The 19,444-nt window shown below is 43.6% G+C and overlaps 1 protein-coding gene across 10 annotated transcripts in view; it reads left to right on the top strand.

Moving 5' to 3' along the window:
* PTPRU (protein tyrosine phosphatase receptor type U) overlaps positions 1-10,879 on the top strand; it is a 372,040-nt gene extending 361,161 nt beyond the window's left edge. For all 10 annotated transcript variants that reach the window (XM_053398507.1, XM_053398508.1, XM_053398511.1 and 7 more), the window contains 2 exons: positions 1,432-1,567; positions 9,450-10,879. In XM_053398507.1, coding sequence (XP_053254482.1) covers positions 1,432-1,567; positions 9,450-9,512 — 199 coding nt within the window. In that variant the 3' untranslated portion in view covers positions 9,513-10,879. The remainder of the gene's footprint in view (positions 1-1,431; positions 1,568-9,449) is intronic.
* The last annotated feature ends 8,565 nt before the right edge of the window (positions 10,880-19,444 follow it).

Genomic DNA, 19,444 nt, shown 5'->3' with positions numbered 1-19,444 from the left:
ACAGCCCTTCTGAGTCTGCTCAACAATTTAATCTCTTAGCAAGGATTATTTCTCAATCATTGCCACCAGCCTATATTTAATTACACCCAAGAGACAGCAAACCCCTTGATCCAGAGCCTTAAAAGTTGCTACTCTGGAAAGCCCAGGGTAATTATGCAACATGGGGAGGTGAGCGCATTCTGAGCTTAAGACCCTTTTCTAGGGAAGCAAGAAAATCTTCGGCAGCCTCTTGCATAAACCATGGCTGCAAACTTTGAAATCCTTTAGACAAAACTCAAATTAATCATTTCAACAGTTTTTACGGGGGGGGGGGGGCGGGGAACAGTGATGAAGCCTAAAACTTGGCATAACTTACTGTGATGGCTTCTGCGCTGCACTTCTTGACCTGGTTGGAATTACTAAACCATACTTTGAGAGCTTACAGATTCTTAAGAGTCCTCTGTACAAGACTTTGGCTTTGAGCTTTGGATCCAGCTGAACTTAGGTCTTATTGGTATCAATGGGGCAATCGAGTCATGTCTTGAGTATCATTGCTTTCAATGGGAACGGAGTTCAACAAACTTAGCCTCAGTCTAGTCCCCAGTTTCCACTTCTGCCATCTATATATCTGGCTTCAGTCTATTCACGTGCCTTATGCAAGGATTGGCTAGAATCTAAGGAAGCCACTGTTCCTGTGTCCTTTTCCCCCCAACGTAAAAGCCTTAAAGATTGGGCTCAAGGGCCCTTTATTTATTTTGCATTGCTTCCCATACAATATCCTGAAGTGATTAATGATAAAAAACACAAACAATGAAAAACATACATAAAAAACAATTTCAAGTCCAATCCCCTTATGATTTGTGGAGCCTTACTTACTGAATGTAAGGAGTCTGACTAATTTCTGCTCTCCAAAGTTATCCTTTGGGTTGGGTACATGCAGTGCTTTTTTTTCTGGGGGGACGAAGGGGTACACATACCCCTAAACATTTTGTGAATCTTTGTGCTTTTGTCCATTTACTGTATTTATTTTCCCCGATTTGAACTATAAAATGGTGATTTTCTTGAGTCAAAATGAGAGTACCCCTAAACATTTTTTAAGGAAAAAGAAGCACTGGATACCTGTACATTACTTTGGCTTGTTTCTTTCTTTCTCTCTCTCGCCACTCCTGGATAAAAAGCAGTTCACCATTCTGTTGCTGTTGTTACATTTATATCGTATCTTCCCTTCAAGTTGCTTAAGGTGGTATACATGGCTCTCCTCCTATTTTTTCTTTGCAACAACCTTGTGAGGTAGGCTAGGCTGAGGGTTAGTGACAGACCCACTGCCACCCAGTGAGCTTCATGGCTGGGTAGGGATTTGAGCTGTAGAATCCAAGGTCTTACTCCCAATGCTGTAACCACTGGGCTGCTTTAATATGCTGACTGTTCCCTTGCATTTAATTTCTCCTGCAGAAACGGGGGAGGCCGGAGTGGCACTTTCTGTGCCTGCACCATGATCTTGGAGATGATCAAGTGTCACAAGCTGGTGGATGTTTTCTTCGCTGCAAAGACCCTCCGCAACTACAAGCCAAATATGGTCGAGACTTTTGTAAGTACAAAAGCACAGTTTCCTTTGCCTACGCCTTTTGAAAATTTTGCAGCTCTGTGGAATTGGCAGGAAATGACAGAATTTTCTGCCTCTAAACTGTGATCATGACCTTTAGCTTGCACCACTTTTGTAAGATATGTTGGTCAATGGCTATCAACCATGGTAGCTCAAGAGAACTTCAATATTCATAGAATTATAGAGTTGGAAGGGACCTCTGATGATGAAGAGAAGAAGAGTTTGGATTTGATATCCCGCTTTATCACTACCCTAAGGGAAGCAGCTAACAATCTCCTTTCCCTTCTTCCCCCACAACAAACACTCTGCGAGGTGAGTGGGGCTGAGAGACTTCAAAGAAGTGTGACTAGCCCAAGGTCACCCAGCAGCTGCATGTGGAGGAGCGGAGACGCGAACCCGGTTCACCAGATTACGAGTCCACCACTCTTAACCATTACACCACACTGGCTCTCGATCATGATGATCAGCTAGTCCAACTTGCTGCAATGCAGGAATATGCAGCTGTCCCATACAGGGATCGAACCTGCATCCTTGGTGGCTCTAACCAACTGAGCTATCCAGACTCAGCAGCACTATTGGATACTAGTTGCTGCAGAGGGCTATTGACTTCATGCCCTGTGGCTGAGGATCCCTAGTTGGCCACTGTGAGAAACAGGATGCTGAACTTCTGCTCTGATCTTGCAGAGTCATTTTTTACTAGTGGTTGGTATCATAGTCCTGACCAGGAATGAAAGAAAGCCTTGCTGTTTTCTTTAACTGGCAGGAGGTTAGTGTTGTCAGGAGCTCAGCCTACACTCGAGTAGGACCCTGGCAGAGACACATGCCCAACTGGCATGTTCTCTCCCTCCTGGTCGATCGTTTGGGAGCTTCATAAGCTTTCTTCAGCCCAAACATCACAGCAACCGATGCCAACAGACACCAGCACACTTAGGGATCCTCAGAGTTTGTGCATCATGCGTAACAAACCTCAGCAACTCAGCATTTTGGCTAATCTACTTTATTTACATATAAACACACATGGAGCACTGCAACATGGCTCCCTCTCTCTCTAGCATCAGACAGCAAAGAGAAAAAACAAAGGACAATAGTCCCACTTCACAGAACACAGTAACACAAACACCCTGTCTCCATCACTTCCCATTCTGTGGAGTCAAAACATATACCGTCATGTGATAGACAAAAATCCCATGACTGCAATCATGGAGCAGGAATTCTAACAAGTGTGACCATAGATGCTAGAGGAGGCTTCCATTTGAAGGGAGCTTCAGCTGGGCATGTTAGGCCCTAGGTGGACATTCAAGGACATAAAGATAGCAGATAGGGTTGGTGGCTGAGGGTTGACCAATTCTCTTCCAAAGAGTTTCTAAGCTCACCTTCTAAACTTTCCTCTCTCTCTAGCTCAATACATGCTTGCCAGGAGTCATCGGGATAGAATCCAGGACCTTTATCTCTCTGTGAGATGTCCCTGTGTGGTGAGCCACCAGGACTGCTGCTGTTTACTGTCCCTCATTTGGCACATTATATATTGGGAAGAGCAGGTTGTGGAGGGCAATTCAACATGATGCTAAGTTATGCTGTAGATCTGGGGTGGGATCCGTTGTCAGCCTGAGAGCTGCATTCCATCAAGAGAAATCTAAGGAACACATACCACTGGTGGGTGGGACCAGAGGCCAAATGTGGATGGAACATGGGATAGGACTTTGATCAGCAGGCTACATTCCAGCCAGACAAAAGTCAAAGATCCAAGCAGGCAGGCAAGAGAGGAAAGGGCAAGATCACAGTTCAAGGCACTTGAGGAGGGTATGGAGCAGGTCCAGTGAGAGGCGTGGCCTAGGAAGATGGATGTGACCTGGGAAGAGTTCTAAAGGTCACATAGAGATGTCTAGAAGGCCTTCTTGGCTGCAAGGAATTGCCTGAGGGCACACAATGCAGCTAGCTTGCTATAGCTAAACAAAGTTGGGTCCGGGCCTGCATTGGACGCCTCCTGTATGCTGCTATGACTTCCATAATGGAAGCAACCACAAGGATCGTCTATTTCCACCTGCTGCAGTGCAGGAAAGTTTTGCCCAACATGGAGCTTGAACCCACAACCCTGAGATTAAGAGTCTTTTGCTCTGCCAACTGAGCTATTGAGATCAAGCCAAATCAAAATGAGGATGAGGGCAATGGATTGTACACAGTGTTAATCCTACTCAGAGTTGGCCCACTGCAATGAATGGGCATGACTAACTTAGGCCAATTCGTTTCAATGGTTCTACTCTGAGTGGAACCTAGCATACAGCCTGTCTTGTGTGAGTAAAAGTAAAATAAAAAATCTTACAAATATAGCACCCAGCTGTAGATGGGAGTGGGACTGTTGGCGCCGTAATTGAAAGGTACCGTATGTTTTGCTCTATAAGACGCACTTTTTCCCTCCTAAAAAGTAAGGGGAAATGTGTACGTGTCTTATGGAGTGAATGCAGGCTGCACGGCTATCCCAGAAGCCAGAACAGTGAGAGGGAGCGCTGCGCAGCCCTGCGGAGGCTTTGCTAAGCCAGATCCCACTTGCTGTCCTGGCTTCTGGCTTAGCCATGCGCAGCCTCTTCTGGGCAGGGGAAGCCTTCATCCCGCTGCCTGGGAGAGGCTTTGCATGGCTATCCCAGAAGCCCAGATCCCTCTTGCTGTTTTGGCTTCTGGTATTCAGAATTTTTTTTCTTGTTTTACTCCTCCAAAAACTAGGTGCGTCTTATGGTCTGGTGCATCTTATAGAGCGAAAAATACGGTATGTTTCTACCCCATTCACAGTCCATGCACTCAAAAACTTGATAAACGCTTGCAAACAAGGTAGTGGATTTGGCAGGGGTGCATTTTGGTGCAGTTCTAGAGCCATACCCTACGGATGAACATTTTGGTTTTCTAAGCACACCCATCTGCAATGCTGGAATCTTATTTTCTTGCTTTAAGTAGCGAGTCATGCCCGGAACAGAACTGGAATGGCGACGGCGGGGGGTGGGGGTGGAATATGACATTTGCGAAGTCTGGATTATCAAATTTCTACCTTGCAAAATGAAATGTCTTTTGGGGTGGATGTGATTGCATTAGGAATTAAAACCACAATTGGAGCAGGGGGATGGGGGGGGGGGAGAGGATAGGAATTAAGTGAAAGCAATAAAAAAAATGCAAAAACTGGCACAGAGTCGGACAGCCTATTGGGCTAAATTGCAAGGTATTAGCAGATGCAAACTAGTGTTTTCATCCGGAACACAATCTTTCCCCAACCTCAGCTGAACCTGCAAAGGCTGTTTCCTGAAGACTCAATTTAATGATCCACCACAGGAGTAAATGAGATCTTGTCTGTTTTGCTATTAGTAGAGTTTCACTGATTTGCACCCGCAGAGGATCTGGCCCCTGTGTGCATCCTTTCTGCTACAGAACTTTGATGTTTCAATGCTGCCATCAAGGAAAGCAACCTTCTTCTTCTTCTTTTTCTTAATCCAAACGCATTAGATAGTTGTTTAATCTCTTGTATAGTTGCCTTCACTCTTTGATTCTCTTCCCTTCTGGAGACCACTGGCACCTGAGGCTCTGGGCTCAGGTTTCCCCAACCCACAAGAAACTAATTGGTTTCTTGAAAAGTTGGCTGCTGCTTCCATTGAAGGAATTGTACTTAAGAGTTTGGATGGAATGCCTTCTCTAGCAGGCAGCCAAACTTCTGTTGCTGCCTATATCTTAATTGCTCCTTCCACATGTTAAAGACCAAGTCAGAATGATTGGGAGGGCATAGTCCATTGCATGAACCCCTGTCTGCAGTCTGAAGTACAGCTGGCAACATTTTTGCTCACGTTCAATTGACATGCGGCCGCCTACGCGTGGGTCCTTTTGGACCTGGCAGAGGGCAGAACAGGGTGGGGGGGGTGGAATGGGGAATAACAGGGGGCCAGGAACAGAACCCCCATGCTAAATGGTTGTCACCTGTAGTGCAACCCAGACCCAGATTGACCATCTTATTGAAAAAGTAAAAGGGGCAACCAAAATGATGAAGCAGATGGAGCAACTCTCGTATGAGAAAAGATTGCTGTGTTTGGGACTTCTTGGTTTACAGATTTTAGTTTAGAGAAAAGACAAGGAAGAGGTGATGTGATAGGTGATGTTTTTCTCCCTCTCTTATAATGTTCATGGACCTCCAATGAAGCTGAATGTTGGAAGATTCAGGAAAGATGAAAGAAAATGTTTCTTCAAAGCAGTGCCTAGTTAAACTATGGAACTTGCTCCCCCAGAGGCTGTGATGGCCACCAATTTGGTTGGCTTTAAAAGAGGACTGGATAAATTCACGGATGGTATTGCTATCGATGGCTACTAGTCATGGTGGCTATGCTGTGCCTCCAGTAAAGCTTCTGAACAGCAATTCCTGGAAACCATGGAGGTGGGGTGGGGAGAGTTCTAATGGGCTTGGGTTTTGCTTGCAGGTTTCACATAGGCATCTTGTTGGCCACTGTGAGAACAGGGTGCTGGACGAGATGGGCCATTGGCTTAATCTTGCATACTGAAATCAAGAATTTTCAGAGCAATCCAATAGCCCCTCCCCAGGGGGCAGGGCAGCCACAGACACATACTGAGCTCCTCTTCCAGCTGAGCTGGGATGAGAGAGAATTTTTTTTTTTTTTTGCATTTTATGAGAAACTACCTAGTTTGCATTTTTCAAACTAACACACAAACCAAAACAGATATCCTTTGAAATTTTCACTTCTCTGAAATTTGTGGTGCAGTTCTTCCACCGCCTAGCAGAGGGACGCCTCTGCCTGATTCAGACCCCCCTCCAGCATGGCAAATCAGGGTTTGGGGTAGTTCTTCCTTGTGCTTTGGGTGGCTCGGGATGTAGCTAATTTCATGCCACAGCTATTGCTGGGCCGCGTGGTACAAAATGCAGAGCAGGTGCTTCAGGGAGTGTTTATTTCTGACCAATTGGTTGCAAAATGATTGGCATTGCTATGTCCGGTCCGTTGCCTTCAGACCTAACACTGACACCAGATCATTTTCTCCAGAATATCAATCACGATCCGTTTTCTTTTCACTTTTAAGGTGCCCACAGTTCACACAGCCCCCCGACTGTGGCATAAATGTATGATAGTCTCAGACCATCCCAGTAGGAAACTCATATAATACAAAAGAATTATCCATCATATCAGCTGCAGGATATAGATAAAAGAAGAGCACTCTCCTGCATAGACGACCTCTTAAAAGGAGCTGTCGTTTTTCTACTTCAGAGAACACCCTTTCAAAATGTGGTCTTGGCTCTTCTTTCATCTCTTTCCCAGGCTGTTGCGGACTCCGCTGATGCCTAAATCCTCCCCCTTCCTTCCTACTCTCCTGACATCCTAATAGCAGATCATTCTTTTGCACTCTGGCTTTCATGAGAGTTTGTTGTCTCTTTCTTTATACAGCAATGTTCCTTTCTATTTTGAAATTTGCTTTTGGACAACGAAGGTACGCAGAGAAATCTTAGCCCATCTTCCCCAGTGGACCTGAATTTTCCCAGCTGGATTCAATAGCGCTTACTTCCAAGCAAGTGAGCGTAGGATTGCAGCTACTGCAGAGCAAAAAATGCCACCCCATTTCACAAAGGCTTTTGTGGCCCTGTTCGCAGCCACCAAAGGGGGAAGAGATCAATAGCCTACCATTGCTTAGAAAAGTTATTGTTATTTTTATTAATTGTTAAATTTGTATACTGCCATGTACCCGCAGATCTCAGGGCCGTTCACAACATAAAATCACAATATATTTAAAAAGCCTACAAAGTACACAATAAAAACAATAATAAAGGCAACTTAATTACCTCCGCCTTCCACAACGCATTTTCAAAGGGCAGTGGATGTCAATCAGCCAAAGGCCTGGTTGAAGTGGCATGTATGGATCTTTTCCTTATGCCCATCTTGTCTTAACAACCCTGTGTGGTAGGTTACGTTAAGAGATAACCATATTCAGCTATGTGTGCAGATAAAGAGCTGTCAGGTTACCATTGCAAGCCCTACACTCAAACTCTACATAAGAGATCTCAGTACAGGAAGATCTGAAGAGGGTTACTTCTTATTTGGATGGCATTTTTTAAAAAATTATGTGTTTATTGTAAAATTACATATTAATGGACAAAGCAATTAATATATCCCTCATGTATTTGAGGTTGTTTGATTCTTGATTTTAATGTTTGTGTTGGTGAGAGATTCAGATGTTCTTGACACTACAGCTCCTGTCACACCTCATTACAGCATGTGGAGGATGGGGAACATGGGGGACACTGTGGTCTAAACCACTGAGCCTCTTGGGCTTGCTGATCAGAAGGTTGGCAGTTTGAATCCCCGCGATGGGGTGAGCTCCCGTTGCTCTGTCCCAGCCCTCCAACCTAGCAGTTCAAAAGCATGCCGGTGCAAGTGGATAAATAGGTATCGCTGCGGTGGGAAGGTAAATAGCATTTCCGTGTGCTCTGGTTTCCATCACAGTGTTCCGTTGCACCAGAAGCAGTTTAGTCATGCTGGCCACATGACCCGGAAAAACTGTCTGTGGACAAACGCCAGCTCCCTTGGCCTGAAAGCGAGATGAGTGCCATAACCCCATAGTTGACTTTGACTGGACTTAACCGTCCAGGGTCCTTTACCTTACCTTATGTGGAGGATGCTACATTGCCTAGTCACTGACAATAAGGAGCTACATGGACCAGTGGGCTGATTCAGTATCAAGTCACCTTGCTGTGTTCCAGACCAGAGCAAATGCTCATCTCTTTGAGGATCCTGTTTCCCTCAGCAGCCAGCCATGGGGCCCGCAAGCAGCACAAGAGGGTCATAACCCACATCCCATGTTTTTAGTGAATAGTGTTCCTCACTGAATAGTGTTTCTCAGAGATGCAGTGTTGTATTTTCATCACAGTAAACCCACTGAAATGAACAAGAAAAAATAGCGGGTCTCCTCTGAGAAGGCCTAGCATTGGTTACATACAACACATGTTGTCTGTGACCCTGGAACTAATATAAAGCTCATCACTAATCCTGACCTGGCGCCAGTCACCATCTCTTAGCCTAACTTCTCTCACTGAGTTGTTGGGGGTACATAAAATGGGGAGAAGCAGAAATATGTACACCATCTTGATCTCTTGGAAGAAAGGTGAGATACCAATATAAAAATAAATAAAGTGATAAAGAATTAAATCAAATTAAATTGTAGTGAATTTATCCAGCAAAGAGGTGTTTTCAGGGCCAGATTTAGCTTTGATGAGGCCCTAAGCTACTGAAGGTAATGGGGCCCTTTATATGTCCAGCTGTCCTTTGTCAACAACAAATTGTTGCTGTTTTTTGTGTTGAATATATGCTATATGGTAATTTATGGACCTAATAGGTATCTAAAGCCATTTGCACATAACAAAATATGTACATCATAGGAGCCTACACAACACGAATACTGTTGCTGTATGTAGATTTTATTTATTTTTTATCTTGTATTTTGGAAATGTACATCTAGTTCCTTTTATTTCCTTTAATTTTTTGGGGGGCCCCCAAGAGTGTGGGGCCTTAAGCTATAGCTTGTTTAGCTTATATGTAAATCCTGCACTGGGTGTTTACCAGCATTTTTCGCAAGGCTGGGCCAGAGACAGAGGAGAAATTTGCTTGGTATGCTTTTTGCAGTGGACTGAGCTGATCTGACACTCCTGAAATTGCCTTCACTCCCAGTCAAGTTGTGCACTTTTATGATGCCGTTTTGGTGAACAAAATGTGCCCATAAGAACGTGTACCTTATGTACCAAATGCTTATTTTATGGGGAAACGCACTGCAAAGCATTGGTGAATGTGCACTTTGCCCGTTCTTAACAATCCTTCTTTTCTCCTCCCCCTCCCCCTTAAAGGAACAGTACCACTTCTGCTATGACATAGCCCTGGAATACCTGGAGTCACTGGAGACCAGATAGCACCTTGCCAGAAGCGCCACAGGCAAGTGTTTGTTTTGGGTTTGTGCCAAACATGCATTTTGCATCCAGACTTTTGAGTAAGAGCAAGAAGGAGGAGGAGAGAAGAGAATACAAGGAAAAGAATGAAAACTAAAAAGGCAAGATACGGGGCCATGTTGTCCATCCCCTACCTTCATCTTTCCTCCTAAGCTTCTGCTCCCACTTCTCCAGCTGCTGGCAGAGCAGAGCCTACACAAACTCATCCCATCTACAAAACGATTGTGTATGTGCCAGCCTGGAGTTTGGCACCTGTGTGTTGTTTGTGCATGTATGGACACCGGTGTGCTGGAAGAGCATCAGGCTTAATCTCCTTGTGACTGCACCAATCACAGCCTAAAAAGGGATCCATGCCACCGAGACTGGGAGGAGAGCTGAAGTCCAGCATCTTTCACAACGACCACAGGAGATTTGAAGAAACAGTGGTGTTCTGAAAGCTTATAAGAAGCTCTTTGAAGGTGACCATGCAAAATCTTGGCAACCACCCTTCTGTGGGAAAGTGTGTGCCATCTTGGACTGACAGTGGAAATTGGGACGTGTACAGTTTTTCGCTCTTTGTTTATAACCCTACGTTTATTGTTTCCAGACTAATGCCTGCCTCCAAAGAGTGTTTCTGAATTTATCCCTGGTCTAACCTTACCTGTAGGAAAACACAGTGAATGAATTCTGGGGATTATCTAAGAGAAAGAAAGCACACAGGCTACTTGCTCCAAGACTAAGGTAGCCAGACCAGATTTTGTAACAACCACCATGTCTTTGTGCCTGGATACTCCACTCCAAACAGTAGAAGCTTTAGAAGGGGCTTCCCTTTTAGAGCATCAATCCTCCAGCCCTTTCAAGGCATTTTCAAGAGGGCTACCCCAACACTGAATCACCCCAGATATCACACCATTCTTCAGAATGTCAGCCACTAGAACTAACTCTGTCTCTATCTCAGACACATACATACAGTGGTTTCGGACATCGCCAGCAAGTGATTCGGCAGAAAAGTCTATCCTCCAAATGGGTTTGACCATATTTCTGAGGACTGGCTGACAAGTGGGGACAAACGGGGATGAGACAGATGCCAATGGCAATACAGATCCTTTTTTTTTTTAAGGGTCAGGCGTGAGCTTCAGGTTGTGGGCTGGCTGTGGCTTTGAGATGGAAGGAGGTCACTTGTAAATTATTTCAGCACATAGGACTAATGTGGTTCAAATTCATTTTACCTGGAAAGGTAAGCCTGCTCTCCCGGCACACAGGGACAGACACTTCCACATTTATTTTCTGTAGCTTGGTTCAGTGAATCAGAACTTTAAAAGCATAAGTTGTGGTGGTTACCAGCAGAAGAAGTTGGGTGGGTAGCATTTCTTCATTCTGTGCCCTTAGCTGTGAAGTTGGGCCTGCAGCTGGAGTGTGTGTGTGTGTGTGTGTGTGTGTGTGTGTGTCAGTGTGTCAGAATCTGTGGGGCCACTTTCCTTCCCTTTCTCCATCAGCCACCTCCCACTCTGGGTAACAGACTTTTCATAGATAATTAGCAGAAGAGTGTCTTCCTGCAAAGACACCCTTCATCTCACCACTGAAGGACCCTAGTTGCAGTCTCAGTTGCTCCCATAAAATCCTGATTGGCCAAGACACTGACTGAACTAGCAAAGAAAGGAGATAACTCTTGATGGCTAGGGGTATGCATCCATCAACCAGTGCAAAGGGGAAAAGATGTGAGACCTATCCAGAACCCCCTTTTGTGCACATTTAGGAGGGTTACCTTATTTGGCATCCATTCCTGGCAGTCCCCATTCATTCCCCAAATATCTGCATCATTCCAGAGTGATGATGTCGGCCAAATTAGGAGACACCAGATTACGTGGGGATCACTATTTGTTCCACAATGCCCTGAAATGGCACAATGTTCAGGGCAATTTTTTTTGCGGGGGGGGGGGGAGAATAGCCTGGTTGCTGCCAGGAGGAATGAATCTTTGCACAGCTGCAGCAGCACCAAAGCTGGGGGCACAAAGTAGTGATTGTTAAAACTAGGGGGAAAACCCCCAACATCAACAAATGGGAATACCAAGATGGATTAAATGCTAAGAAATATGAAGCAAAGAGTAACAAAGGCAAAAGGTATTCTGAAATTGGGGTGGGGACAAGCCTCGCAGACCCCTAATGAGTACAGATTTCTAGTCATGTGATAGAAACCAGCCCCCTTTTGTACTGAGCCACTGGCTTTTGCATCCAGATGACCAATGGTGCCTCCAATAAGATTTAGGGCACCACTTTCCTGCAGGGGTTAAAGACAGTTCAATAGGTTACTGTGCAAAAATGAAAACCAAAATTGTTCCTCCTAGCTAAGAGGAAGCCAAACAAGGCCTAGGGTATATTATGGCACTAATGCTGGATATCAATGCCAGAGTAGTGGGGGGAATTATCTGAGGGTGGAACTGATGGAAACCATAAGCTGAAATTAAAGGGCTCCTCTACACCTTTCTGAACATAGAGATTCATACTGAGAAATGCTACTATTGTGAATAGCAACATGTGGCTTCCTGTGTTCAAAGCAAAGGCAACCACCATTCATTTTTCTACAAACTTTTTACAAGAGTAATTAAAAGGCTGTGCCAATGGCACTATTTCACAAGGGTGTAGAATGTGGCACTGAATTCAGCTTGCTGAGACCTTTCATCTTAGTGTGTGTGTTTTTTAAAAAAGAACAACAACACATGACTGAGTTCCAGTCTTCAAGATCACAGATTCATTCTTGAAATGCTTGATGAACTCTCTGAAGACAGAGGTTTTGCTGAGTTGGATTTTCAGAGACTGGCAATGGCGTTTCAGTGCTCTGCACAGTTCCCGGCCACCTCCTATGACTACAAAAATCGGAACAGATTATACAAAATGGTAAAGATTTCGGAATCCTGCAAAATTAAGAGGCATTGTGCAGATTGGGTTTATTTGCATTCTTTATATTGGTTGCCAAATCCAGCCATTCTTAGTGCAGGATTCTATTTCAGAGTACACATAGTGTCATACGGTAAGTCTCCTTGATGAAAAGTAACACGGGATGTGTCCCAAATACCAGAAAGGTGTCCTTCCTTGGGGGAAAAAGTTTTATGGAAGTAGTGCTCAGAAACCTTCACCTTATACATCTAGCAAGCAAGATACAAGTCAAGCAATTATTTTGAGGGTGCTTGCTAATATCCATTGTTTTCGTTACTGAGCTGTGTGGCCCTATTTATGGAGAAATAAACAACTACTGCCATGTGCATCTCCTTTGGATCAGACACTCCAACAGTTAACGCCCATCCAAATGGAAAAGTCTGTTTACATGGCAAATAAATAAATAAATAAAAAGCAAATGAGCATATTTTGTTTATCAAGATGTGTACACATATTGCAGCAAGCATCATCATAGAAGCATAATTCCCCTCTCTCATACACACAGTGGGGATGCCAATTTTGATACATAACTAATTTTTTTTATTAAAAAACAATTTTGCAAAAAGTTTAAATCTGCCCGAATAATGGGGCAACACCTTTTAGGCTACCAGAATGGTCTGAATCTATTAATGGCAAAGCATTGCAGCCCTGATGGCTAACTATGCATGTATAAAGCTGAACTGGGGCATCCATCCCTCAGATATTTTGGGTCAAGGAGACTGCACCAATGCAATCCTATGCACATTTACTCTGAAGTCACTCCCACTGCATTCAAGCTCTGGTGTCATGCAAATGTGCACAGAATTGCAATTCAGTTTTTGGTTTTTTTTAAAAGGGATGCTAGATGTTCAGGTCTGGATGGGAGGAATATTTCCCCACCTGTATGATGAAAAAAGCAGCAGTGGTTAATAAATGAAGCATCCAGATCTCTTTGCTCTGAAGTTGCAAGAACACGATGGGACTTTGGGGGCTCTTTTGATATTCTCGTTCCTTACTTTCCACCGTATGTTTGTTTGATACTTTGTGGGAAATGACATTCTGCAGTCCCACCTGCTCTGTCCATCGACACCTGGCTGTTTTGCTGATGCTCTGAAGCTTTAACTCTGCGTGGACTCCTGGTTGCCCGAGTAGACCTAACGGGCTGCTTCATTCATCCCATCGGAGAAACACAAATTTGTATGAAAAATGCTAATACCTTCAATAAAGACAAGACAGTTCGTACAAAAGCTATCCTTCCAAGGAATTTATATATATATATATATATACACAAATAACCTCGGTAGAGGCAGATTGTGTAGTAAACTCACGTGTCACGTGGCATCCACACACCTGTAAAAGAGAGACGCTAAACAAAAGTTGGGGTTTTGAATGGCAACAAATGTATTGAATTATTTTAACTGGATCTTCAAATGGGTAAGACTGCTATGTGAAACAGTTAGGCTATCAGAATGGTCTGAATTTATTAATCTCTAGAAATCTGAGTGATAGGAACGTGATCCCTCAGTCTCAGATTTGTTGGACGGGCTCCCGTGGTTCAAGGCCTTGGAGAAGTTAATTCCCCACTCCTTGTTAGCACATTGAGGGAATTCTGAACTCTTCTCACACCCCTCTAGCCATGAGGCTTTGAGTGGTTGAGCAGGGTTCCTGTCCCTACCCTCCAGCCATGAACCATTGATGGACAGGTCTGATGAAGCAGCCCTTCATCTCCTAGAACTTGCTTCAAGGTGCTCACCAATTATTTCTCCTTCTGTCCCAGTTTACCGAACCTGACACTGTAACTTCCCTTGCAGTGGAGCACCACCTGATGACCAAGGCCAGTATGGGCAAACAATCCCCACAAGAAATTCAAAGCCAAGTGGGATCTCTTGCGTGGGGGACTCTCTATATGGCTCCAAGTAAACGGCAAACAGAACAAGTCCTATACTAACCAAGGTTGGGTAGAAGAGTGCTTGCCAAGTTGCAACCAAGCACAGGGAGAGCTCATGTCAGATAAAACAAGCTCGAGATGGCCTCTCCTCAGCTAATTCCAGCTGGTGCCAAAGGTCATCTCAGGATTTAGTGGGCTGGGTATAAAAGTTGATCCACCCAGCTGTGCCAGGAAACTCTCCTGCCCTAAAGAATGGTAAATGGGACCCATACTGGAGTGGAGTCTTGTTTTGGTAGTGGAAATAGAAAAGAGCAGATGTTGAGAGGCGATAAAACATTCTAGATTTCCACAGTGGGGTAGGGGTGGGGAGAATCATGTCATGCAAGTGCATTGCTCAGGTCAGTGTTCCAGAAAACATGCAGCACCAACAGAAAAGTAATACAACCCTAGTAACGCTGCTTCAACAGAGGTATAGTGTCCAGAGAGGAAGTGACTGTACCACTCTATTCCACCTTAGTCAGACCCCACCTGGAATACTGTGTCTAGTTCCAGGCACCACAGTTCAAGTAGGATATTGACAAGCTGCATTAGAAGGGTGACTAAGATGATAAAGGATCTGGAAATCAAGACTTATGAGGAATGGTTGAAGGAGTTGGGTATGTTTAGCCTGGAGTAGATTGAGAGGTGATGCACATTTATTTATTGAAAGGACTTTCAGGGCACACTGAAAAATGCAGTAAAACACAGGAATTTTTTTTTTTAATGTATTTTGATATTTAGGTTTTCACAGCATTTTCACTTTTCGATGCCATAACAAACTATATATTAAAAAACAAATACCCAAAACATGGCAATTTAACCATTCGTTAAAGCCATCCACATGTGCAGCCATTTCCCCAAATGTTACCCCAAAGCAGGCTGAAAGAAAGACATTTTCAGAGTTCTCTTAAAACCCAGCAGTGACATTAGAGAGAAATTTGAGACAGTTTGCATTTAAGGACAAATCAATGAGACTTGCATTTTCCAAAAAAATATGCAAACCAAAACAGAGTCCTCCTTCAAATTCACGCATAACTGAATTTTGTGATGTAGTACCTCAGCCAGACAATATTTACCAAAAATGCCAATAAAAGCAATACATTAGAGAAAAATAACATACAAAAATGTCTACGTTAGTCAAAACTGTACACATACAAAAATGTGCTTATTAGGAAAAAATAGCACTAAATTGTTGATTAATTTTTAGGAGGGTTTTTTTTTTCAAAATTGCAAAATATGGAGAACTGAATTTAAGTTTGGAAAAAAATCTTTCCAACCCTATATTGTCACGTATCTCCCCCCACTTGAGGAAGTGCCAAATCATCATCTTCATCCCCGTCCAGCTTCATTATTGTTCCACTCCAAGATATGCTTAAAGTGCTACATTCTCTTGCAGCTTAGGAATTCGTCCTTTCTGAATTTCTACATTGAATGCCTTGATCCGCACCTTTCAGACTCATTTGTGCATGAGAATTTAGCTGTTCACTGGCTTTAGCACTCCTCCAATTATTGCAGCTGCCAGCAGTTTATATTATCAAAATATGCAATTAAATATCTAAAAAATATTTTGGAGAGAAAATATGTATTTAAAAAACATGTTTGGAAGGATTTTTAAAATTATTTTTACTGTAGAAAAAATATTATTATTCATTTCATTTCTATACAGCTTTACATTTTTAGGAAAAATTCTCAGAGCACTTTACAATATTTTAAAGGCCAAACAATCCAGAATGAAACGTTACCGAAGAAAATAGAAGGGGATTGTGGATTTTAAAACCCACAAAGTGAGAAAGAAGAGAAATAGATACATTCATCCATTCCAGTCTTGTCAGTAGCTTTTGCTGCAAAAATAGCAGGCTGGAGGAGGAGTAATTCTACAGTCTTATTCCTCTGTTTATTTCCTGTAAGGCAGCAATCAAATAAAATAGATGTATGTAGTATGGATCTGCTGATAGGTGGGAGATTGGGTGGTTAATTGATTCTGATAGGCTGGTGTGACCTAACAGAATAGATACTAAGGATTTGCAGGGGATGCTGAGGTTAATGAAATGTAGACCTGGTTTCATTTGTGGAAATTAACATCAAATGTCTGCATTCTCAATGAGCCCAATGTCACATCTCATTTCTGAGATGAGCTGCATTTGCTAAAGGGTACCACTTGGTCCATGAGCTATGTCTTGTTGGTGTATCAGCCAGCTGCCAAATGATTCTGACCAGAGCATAGGTGAACCAGAGACCTACAGAGTTATTTTCTACAGATCCATGCGGGAGCTCAGAGCTGATTCCCCATCCAAATGATGTGCGAAGGGAAGGAAAGGGAAAAAGGCAACTCACACAATGATTCTTTCAGTCTCTAGGGAAAATTCAGAGTTTGAGAAGAACTTCATATGGCCAGATGTTTAATATTTTCACTCTTATCTCTCAACAAGGGCAAGCATTTAAAAAAATAAATAAATCCAAGTGCTATAAAGGGTAACAACTTTCCAACTCTCTTTGAGATTTTCATCCAAGGTAACACAAAAATCTTGTTTATGGGCATATGTACATAGAGACCTATGTATATAGAGGCATATGTGTAAATATATATAGACACTGTTGTTCATATGGATAATGTTTATCGGTATTACAAAATCAGTGGTGCTCTTTCTCCCTTCCTTTTTAATAAAATTCAAAACAAAAAAATGAAGCCAATGAAATAAAACATTTTCAAATGGCAAAAAGGAAGTTCTAAAATTTTATTCATGTGCTCGGGGGGGGGGGATGGTTCTTGGCTTAATAATAAAAATAATAATAGAAACTTGCACTGATTCCCTTGCAACTCTGTTACGGGAATCATCCCGACTGACATTTTCGATCTCTGCGGAAGGCAACATCATCACAAATCTCCCCCCTCCATCCAGTTAAGCCAGATGAATTCTCAGAGTTCAATGGGACATTTCAGCCAGGCTGTAACATTCAGGGATGGTAGGAAGAAGAACCAGTGAGGGGTGTGGCTTGAGGAGAGGCAGGGTGTGACTTTGAGAGGGCTAGATAAGCTGAGGGGCCACATTTGACCCATAGGCTGGAGATTCCCCTCTCCTGACTTACATAACCCGGTCGGGGAAACTTCTGTTCTAGGGATGGAAAGATGTTGGCCATTAAACAGCACACCTATTCAGGTATGGCTAGACCATGGGTCAGCAAACTAAGGTCCATGGCCCAGATCAGGCCCACTTGCCTTCTGGATCCGGCCCGTGGATGGTCTGGGAATTGCCGTGTGGATCGCCATCACGCACACTCTTTCCCTCCCCCCTCCCTCACATGGCACCACCTCCTCCTCCCTCCCTCCCTCCTCCTGGCTTCTCCCCACCCTGCCTAGAGGAGGAAGAGGGCTGGGATTTGTTGGTGCCAGTAGCAGCAGCTCTCGAGCAGCCACCATTTTAAGCAGCCCCTCTCCAGAGCCCTTTCACATGCCGCTCATTGTCCCTCTGCCTCTGCTGCCACTGCCAGCCTCTGCCGCTCGCAAGACACAGGTAAGCAGCCACTGGGGCTCCTCCAGTGCTGTGGAGAAGGGAGGGGAGAGTCGTGGGGGAGGAATGGCTTATAGTCCGGCCCCCCACAAAGTCTGAGGGACAGTGGGCTGCCCCCCTGCTGAAAAAGTTTGCTGACCCCTGGGCTAGACCATTTTGCCTTTCTGTTTTCCATAGCAACTGCATGACAGACAGTAATTCAGCAGGTCTTGGAGTTTGCTCATATCATCATCAACACCACCTGTTTATTTGTATGCCACTTCTCCACAAAATAGCACCCAAAGTAACGAGCAATTTTTAAAAAATGGATGAAGAATAATTAATAGCAAGAAGTAAATACAAAACATTGAGCCATGTTAACAGGTTATAAAGCAATAAATCAGATTGCTGTCCCAGAACCCAAGTCCTAAGCATCCATTCACTACCCGCATAAACCAGAAGTCCTCAGGACCTGGGAGACTAGGGTGCAAATCCTCACTTGGCTATGAAACTTACCTTGCACAAGTCACTGTCTCTCAGCCTAACCCAGGGTTGTTGTACATGTTAAATGAGGAATGAAAAAGTATGCCACCCTGAGCTCCTTGGAGAAAAAGTTATAATATAAATGCAAGAAAGAAAGAATGGTCCTATTTCCCTCCAGACTTACATTTCTCAGAGTTTCCTTGATTGTTAAACCTGTTGGCGATATAATGAGAGAGAGTATTCCTGGATGCCAAGATCCAAGTTTGGGGCAAGTTCTCTTTGGTGAGAGAAACTCAGCAGAGATTTAAAGTCACAAATCATGCAACAAAGTAAAGCATGGAAATATAAGCTGTTAGATGCCCCCAGGTGAGTTCCAAAATGTCCTCTTAACAAGTTTATTTCCAAGTTTCCTTCTTCCCCCAGCATAGGAAAAGACCACATGTTTAACATTAAAAAAATGGTTTACTTACAAATTCTCTGAAGGTCAGATTCATGTGCTTCAGTAAAGTCGCACAGGCAGTAAAATTCAGCTTAGCTGTAAAATGGTGAAAGTTCCTAAGTTATTGATATAGAGTGGCTTGTGAGAGTCATGCAGCTGAGCTGGAACAACCAGCTCAACCTTCTTCACATACTGATCTTCTCATGTAGACTGGGGAGGGAACAAAGACTTGATTACCCATTTCCTCCCAAGGTAAGGGGGTGTGACCTAGGTTAAGACTGTCAGGGCATCTTTCTCTAGACTTAAGCATGTTGGTTATATGAGACTTAAGCATGTTGGTTATATGAGACTGGTTATTCCCCAAAGCCACTCTGGGAATTGTGGTTGCTTAAAATAGTATAATGGTGCTTTAAATGCATGGTGTGAAAGTTCCTTCATGATCCCTAAGGGACCATGTCAAAATGACTAAACATTGTCGTTAAGGAACACCCCCAAATTCCCAAATGCTAGCAAGAAAAATATATCACGATATAGCAGACCCCTTAGGAATTAATGGGGGCTTGCTGGGTAAAATTAACCATTGTTGGCTTTACAGCAAAAAGGAAGAGGAAGGAACTCCTTTATGCCATGCCTAACTGCAAAATAAAATTATATTGTGACCAGGGAT

The sequence above is a fragment of the Podarcis raffonei genome, chromosome 8, assembly GCF_027172205.1.
Source record: "Podarcis raffonei isolate rPodRaf1 chromosome 8, rPodRaf1.pri, whole genome shotgun sequence".
Taxonomy (NCBI): domain Eukaryota; kingdom Metazoa; phylum Chordata; class Lepidosauria; order Squamata; family Lacertidae; genus Podarcis; species Podarcis raffonei.
The sequence above is the reverse complement of the archived record's forward strand: the minus strand, read 5'-3'. Positions and strand labels throughout refer to the sequence as shown.